Below are 7,788 nucleotides of genomic sequence, written 5' to 3' on the forward strand. Positions count from 1 at the left end.
TAGTGGTCAGGGGCCTAAGCAGCTGCATAGTCTGCGTATAGGCTGGGCCGGCCCTGCTAGTGACAAGGAAAGACGTCCACCGGAAGAAGTGCCTGAGAATGCTCATCTTTCAATGCCATTGACTGCTCTAGACGTTCAATCCATTTTGACTGGGAGAAGCTGGCAGCGAATGATCATATGCCAGCTGCTCCCAGGTAAAATGGATTGGACGTCTGGCGCCGTCAATGGCAGCCAACGAGTTAAACGAGTGCCCTGTAAAGGGTTAAAAGCAAGTTATCGTGGGGGTCGCGCGTCATCACTTAGGGGCGTGGTTTATCGGTGGAATTATGTTCCACTAAGCCGCAGAAGAGCTCCAGTCTGACACGCGCATTCAAACCGGAGAGAGCGGCGAAATGGAAGCCATTCGGATGTTCTTGTACACCTTCCTCGTGTCTCACTACTTGTGGAAAGTCGCCTTCATCTTGTGGCTCTACATTAGCGGGACGCCCACGGAGCTCACCAACTATGGATTGCCACAATGAAGTTGGCGAGGACGAGCGGAGAGATACGCATCTGAGTCGTTATGGACTGTTGTGAAATTCTTGCGCTTCCGCTCATGCAGGATTTCCGCAGGAAATCTCTCATATAACAGTCGGGTCTGACATGCAAAATGTTTTGGTGATAATGGAGAAAACTATCTTTAGAATAGTGCGTGCGTAACGGCTTGCACCTTTTTGGGGGGAGGTTGGGGCTCTGCAGTTAATCGATTAGGCTCGGTTTTGCCAAGTGAACTTTCAGTTGGAAGAAGTCAGCCATGGCTTTGCCAGATAGCAGCATATCCGCAGAAGAGGTACCTTTCCCTGAGATCATAGAGCTGAACGTCGGCGGTCAGGTGTACATAACCCGCTATTCCACACTCACGAGTGTACCAGACTCCCTTTTGTGGGAGATGTTCAGCCGTAAGTCAGCCAAAGGGCTGGCGAGGGACACCAAAGGGCGATTCTTCGTGGACAGGGACGGTTTCCTGTTCCGCTACATCCTGGACTACATGCGGGACCAGCAGTTGGTTCTTCCGGACCATTTCCCAGAACGCGGGCGGTTGCAACGTGAAGCCGAGTTCTTCAACCTACCCGAGCTGGTCAAGCAACTGGCGCCCAAAATCAGCAAGCAGAACTCACTGGGCGACGACGGGTGTCAAAGTGACCCGGAGGACTCCTCGCCCGGGACGGACGTCGCCCGGAACTTGAGCACCCTTGGAGCGGCGGCGGCAGCCTGTGCCAGCCTCGTGCCCGGTTCGGCGGACGGAAAGAGGTCCGGCTTCATCACCATCGGCTACCGAGGCTCCTACACCTTGGGGCGCGACAGCCACACTGACGCCAAATTCCGTCGGGTGGCCCGCATCATGGTCTGCGGGAAGACCTCCCTGGCCAAAGAGGTCTTCGGGGAGACCCTGAACGAGAGCCGTGACCCGGACCGCCCGCCGGAGCGCTACACGTCCCGCTATTATCTCAAGTTCACCTTCCTGGAGCAGGCCTTCGACAAGCTGGCCGACGCCGGCTTCCACATGGTGGCCTGCAACTCCACGGGAACCTGCGCCTTCGCCCATGAGCAGACGGATGACAAAATCTGGACCAGCTACACCGAATATGTGTTCTACCGTGAGTGACGCCATCAACCCCCCTTTCCATAGCCTTGTCTGCAAGTGTCCCTTTCCAGTTCAAGCCCTCTCTCTAGTAGACTATAGATGTTCTGCCCCAGACTCCACACAATTCCTCCCATGAACAGTGACTCTTTGCACCTTCTCCCTCCCCTCCTTCTACCTCCAGCTTTAGCAACCCCGTCTCATCTAGCTGTCTGCAGGAAATGGACCTCCCGTGTACAACCCCTCTTCACATTTCATCTGCCTCCTTGAACGAAGCACAACTGTTTTCATCATTTAACTTTGTTCAAAAAACAAAAGAAAAAGGGCTTCAAAAGAGTGGCAATTATGGGTGGGAACATCTGGGTACCTCACGGCCTCGATCATCTCACAATATAGCGATACAAGAATTATCGAAATCAAGCTACAGTATTCTACGAAACAACTATTAAAGAGGAATTCCAGTTATTTCTAAATGGACAGATTATGAGAATATTTCAGTGAAACATTTCTGTAAATAGATACAGCCATACCACATCATTGTAGCATTCTTCTAAAAAAACGAGTGTTTGTCTCAACTCATTGCCTGCCATTGATTACAATAGACATCAAATTCATTTAAACCAGTGGTTCTTAACCTGGGTTCAATTGAACCCCAGGGGTTCGGTAAATAAGTAAGCGATTTAGTGAATGTTAAGACTCACAGGGCCGTATTTTCATACTCAGACTAAAGGTCAAGTGTTTGTTTAGACTAGGTTTTGGACTGTGTTGCCTCCAATTTACAGGCCTTATTCCATTTCTTTCAACTCCTTGCCCTCAAACTAATGGGAGGAGAAACTGGTTTGCTCAGTGGAAGGTTGACAGACCCACAGGCAGCGTGCACTGTGCAGATAATTAAAAAAACAAAAAAAAAACAAAAAAAAAAAACGATCTGTGTCACATTTTATGCTTTAAAAATAGTATGTGATCCAAGGATGTGGCCAAAAAATCAACCACAATGGGAGTACCGTAATTTTCGGACTATAAGCTGCTACTTTTTTCCTTCATTTTGAATCCTGCGGCTTATTTGTTGATTTATTTGTGTTAATATGGGTTAATTTACTACAAATACCGTATTGGCCCGAATTCAAGACTGTTTTTTTGCATTGAAATAAGACTGAAAAAGAGGGGGTCGTCTTATATTTGCGGTCTAGACTTTATACCCATTCACGACGCTAGATGGCGCCAGATATCATTAAAGCGATGTTCTGTCATGACAGCTCTCAGCTACTCTCAAGTTTAACCAGTTTGCATTATTTTATTGCAATGTTTTTCCTTATTCGGATTTGTTTCAAGGCTACAGTTACAGTTAGACTTCACTTTGATGGTTAATGCAGTTATTGCAATTTTGTTTTTTTATCACAATAGATTGGTTTATTTACATTTCAAAAACTAAAAACCATTCTTTTACGAATGTGATTGCACTTTAGTTTACATATTTAAATGTTCAGATATTACGATTTGAATGAGGCAAAATAACATGCTTTTTCTCTCAAATATATTGGTATAACCATTTGTTTCGGATGTACTGTAATTATTTTCTGTATAAAAATTAATTGGTGTTCCAAAAGTCTTTTTTCAAACATGAGTCTTGAAAAAGAGGGTTCGTCTTAAAATCAGGGCCGTCTTATATTCGGGCCAATACGGTACATTGGGTGTTTTGCAGTTAGTTTTCACATTGGTCATCACTGCTCCCTTGCATGCATTGCAGCACTCCAGATGTAAATAACAATCAAAATTCCTGTCCCATGTAATTATTTCTTCAGTTACTGCTCCAGTTGTTTTATTAATTGCTAGTTATGGTATTTGGTAAAAGTTTATTTGACAGTGGCGTCATAAGACTGTTATAAGACCGTCATAATTATGACATGACCCTATCATGAGCATTACTGAATGCTTATGACAGATGTCATTAAGTGTCATCCTGCAAATTATGTCACTAACTCCATTTATGTCCGGCTCGGATCTTTTACATTCATTCAAAAGTTAGATAATTTGCCGGCTAACACTAAATGACATCTGTTATAAGCATTGATTAATGCTCGTAACAGTGTCATGTCATAATTATGATTGTCTAATGGCGGTCTTATAGCGCCACTGTCAAATAAAGTGTTACCAAATACCATAACTAGCAATTAATGAAACAACTGATTCTTATTTAGATATGGAGCACTGCAATGCATGCTAGGAAGCATGTTGGACAACAACAGTGTTGACAGCAGGTGGCAGCAGAGTTTGACTGTCTCCTCCAAGGGAGCAATGATGGCCAAATAAAGCTTTTTGAAGCAATGAAGCTTTGCAGCCAATTGGTACAAAGCTTCATGGTTGCTCATTTGGTCTCATGGCAGTCATATGATGCCGCTGTCAAATAAAGGGTTACTGTTAATATCTTTTGGTGTTAATATCCCACAATACAGAGAGGACAGCTGTGGTTTATAGTCCAGTGCAGCTTATCTATGAAAAAATGCTGTTTTCATGTCAAATTTGGTGGATGGCAGCTTATAGTCAGGTGCGCCTTATAGTCCGAAAATTATGGTATATTAAACTCTCATGTGATACATTAAAGCTGTTCAGACCATAAGGGCACTCAAATTCCTATTCCCCATGTCTAAGCAGCTGAAACAGGACAGGTTAAAAATAATTCAATCATACTGTAAATAAGAGAATGTAGACATGAAATTTCATTTTCCAATGTGAAAATTAACTGCAAAACACCCACTTTGTTTGTGGTAAATTTGAAAGAATTTCAACTGGAATCTGCTTGCTACCATTGCTATGTATATTGGTTGTGAATTTGAAGAAAAAAAAGCGTCATTATTAAGTTCTGAAGTGTTCGGTGAATGCACATGGGAAACTCGTGGAGTTCGATACCTGTAGCAAGGTTAAGAATCACTGATTTAAACTGTGTGGACAGGCTTCGAGTGCCATTGACAGTGACAGACATCCAATTTGATTTGACTGCGAGGAGGCCAATAAGCATTCGTTTATTCGCCCCTCCCAATCAAAATGAATTGGACATCTATTACCGTCAATGGCAGCCAATGAGTTAACATAAACACAATTCTCGTGGGAAATTTTCCTAGCAAATAAAGTATCACCATTCGATATATTTTCACACCCTTAGTAGCCATCTTATTCTTCTCCTGGGTCAACTCGGTCCTGCTCCTCTGAAATAAATCAGCTCTGTAATTGGACTTCTTATAAGCCTCGAGGGGGAACGTGAGCGCTAAAAGAAGCAACATGTCCTGCGATTTTATGTCCCGTATCATGCAACTGAGATTGTGCCATAGTGGGCTGTCTGTTAGTTTCAAAGACAATGTCATAAAAGAATGGCTTAAAAGTCATGAAAAGAGACCTTGTGGACATAGCAAAAAGGTTGTGGTAGAGAGTGCATTGATTGTGCAACAGAGCTTTTAGTAGTTTAATCACCCACGCTAGGAAGGACACGAGGGGGAGAGAGTGTTGCGCCACCAGGCTCCTCAATGTTTGTCGTTTGTTGACATTATGTCGCTCAATAGAAACCTGGCCTGCGTCATGTTTCGACCTCGCCTCAGTGGGTCACCTCGTGGTTTCACGTCAGTATTGTTTAAAGCTGTTGTGTAGTTGAAGTAAATAACGGAAACGGTTCAATCTCGCTTTATCGTCGGCCTATATTTGATTTTTTTTTTTTCCTGTGCCGTAGCTTCGCCCTTGCTTGAGAAAGGTCAGCACATCGTCAACATACCTCAAATTACAACAGCTAAAAACACAGTTTTAGGAAATAGTTCAAGCACACGTGCTGGTATATTAACACATATTTAGTACGAGAAATTTTGGGTCGTCAGGGTTTTTGTCTGACGTTTGTTGTGAAATGTGTGACGAAACAGACCTGCTCGCAAAGAAGTTGTTCAGCTAAAAGATTTGTCAAATAAAGGATGTTCTTTCTATTTTAGATGTATTTTTGATCATGAATGTTGTCTTCAGAGTCACATACAGTTCAGACAGGAGGACATTTAGCTAAAGAAAAAACTAATGGTATCATATTTAATCACATCTAGACTAAAGTACAAAGTTATTGTAAAAAGAGTTTTCATACTAAGCAAATATTTGACACTAAAATTTAAAAAACTCATCGGCTTCTATTGACGGTGATAGACGTCCAATCCATTTTGACTGGGAGGGTTTGGCAGCAATTGTCGTTTGCTACTATTCCTCCTAGTCGAAATGGATTGGAATTCTATCGCCGTCAATGGCAGTGAAACGTGAACTCTAAGTATTATTGTGCTTAAACATGGTAAAATAAAGAACAATTTAATGATTAAAGTCAATTTTATTACACATACAGTGTGAGTTAAATAAATATTGAACAGTGATCCCTTGTTTTTGGCGGTTAATGGGCACCAGAACCCGACGCGATCAGTGAAAAACTGCGAGTAGCGCCCCCTACCCCCAAATTATTTAGTCCTTTTTTTTGGGGTGGGGGGGTGTTTAATGCATTTATTCAGATCTAGCATTGGAAAGAGATACATATAAGACATGTTTTTTCACTTTATATATATATATATATATATATATATTAATAAAAGGTCTTTAAGCACTTTAAATGTAATAATTATAAGTTTTAAACTAGGGCTGTCAAAATTCTCGCGTTAACGGACGTTAATTTTTTATAATTAATCACGTTAAAATATTTGACGCAATTAATGCAGATTTAAATGACAGTACAGTTGTACACTTGTTGTGTTTTATGGAGTTTTGCCGCCCTCTGCTGGCGCTTGGGTGCGACTGATTTTATAGGCTTCAGCACCCATGAGCATTGTGTAAGTAATTATTGACATCAACAATGGCGGGTTATTCGTTTATTTTTTGATTGAAAATTTTACAAATTTTATTAAAACGAAGACATTTAGAGGGGTTTTAATATAGAATTTCTATAACTTGTACTAACATTTTTCTTTTAAGAACTACAAGTCTTTCTATCCGTGGATCGCTTTACCAGAATGTTAATAATGTTAATGCCATCATGTTGATTTATTGTTATAATAAACAAATACAGTCCTTATGTCCGTATGTTGAATGTATATGTTCATCTTGTGTCTTATCTTTCCATTCCAACAATAATTTACAGAAAAATATGGCATATTTTATAGATGGTTTAAATTGCGATTAATTGCGATTAATTACGATTAATTAATTTTTAAGCTGTAATTAACTCGATTAAAAATTTTAATCGTTTGACAGCCCTATTTTAAACATGTTACTGTCCCACTGAATTATTTTTAAAGAAGAATAAAGTAGAAAAATGCTTGGCTTTCTAAAACGCTTTAATGACTCTAATCCGCTCAAACTGTTCACTTAAGCACAATGAGTTGCCACAGCAACTGTTTAACAAGTTAAACAATGATTGATGCACGCGGCACTTTGAAGTTCGTTTCTCTGGCAAGATCAAACCCAAACATCTGTCAATCATCGTTACCTTTAGACATGCCTGTCAACCAGAGGCTGTTGGCAATCTTACAAATGGTGACATGTGCCCTTACAAATTGGTGACTAATCTTACGTTGTATATACCGTGCAATATGAAAGAAAAATAGAACTCGATTTTTAAAATAATATGAATTTATTGGTAATATTGTACCATATAACCTGGTGCAATCAAAGAACAATCAATATCTTCAGCTACATCATGATTACTAAAATTTAACAGTGACTTTTGTTATAATTGTATGTAGCACTTATGGCAATTTCTATCATGTCTTATGAAGGCTGCACTTCAGCTCGCAATTCAGTTTTACTTGAAGGTAGTTTGTTGGTGTGTCCGATTATAAATTAAAAGGTCAATTGATAAAATTAACTTACCGATGCAATCTTTGAGTCAGGGAACATTTCTTTTGCTAATTCGGAGATGTGATCAGCAATAGTTGCTGGCAAATTATGTTCGGCAACAAATTGGCAGAATAAAATCTTCGCTTTCGTCACTTTTCATTCTGCAGACTTCTCTTTATGACCAGTGTTGTTAATCTTACTTTTAAAAAGTAACTAATTACACTTACAAATTACTTCTCCCAAAAAGTAATTGAGTTAGTAACTCAGTTACCTGAATGTAAGAGTAATTAGTTACTCAGCAAAGTAAATGGGGTTACCTTTCATGT

The 7,788-nt window shown here is 40.5% G+C and overlaps 1 protein-coding gene across 1 annotated transcript; it reads left to right on the forward strand.

Moving 5' to 3' along the window:
* Positions 1-323: 323 nt before the first annotated feature.
* Positions 324-5,588, forward strand: kctd12b (potassium channel tetramerisation domain containing 12b). Its single transcript, XM_057850477.1, has one exon. The coding sequence runs from the start codon at positions 794-796 to the stop codon at positions 1,643-1,645; it is 852 nt and encodes a 283-aa protein (XP_057706460.1). The 5' UTR covers positions 324-793; the 3' UTR covers positions 1,646-5,588.
* Positions 5,589-7,788: the final 2,200 nt, after the last annotated feature.

Source organism: Corythoichthys intestinalis, chromosome 11 (genome assembly GCF_030265065.1).
Source record: "Corythoichthys intestinalis isolate RoL2023-P3 chromosome 11, ASM3026506v1, whole genome shotgun sequence".
Classification (NCBI taxonomy): domain Eukaryota; kingdom Metazoa; phylum Chordata; class Actinopteri; order Syngnathiformes; family Syngnathidae; genus Corythoichthys; species Corythoichthys intestinalis.

Bases quoted from the DNA above. Each gene is read 5' to 3' on its own strand.
- kctd12b (XM_057850477.1), top strand. From the start codon at position 794: ATGGCTTTGCCAGATAGCAGCATATCCGCAGAAGAGGTACCTTTCCCT.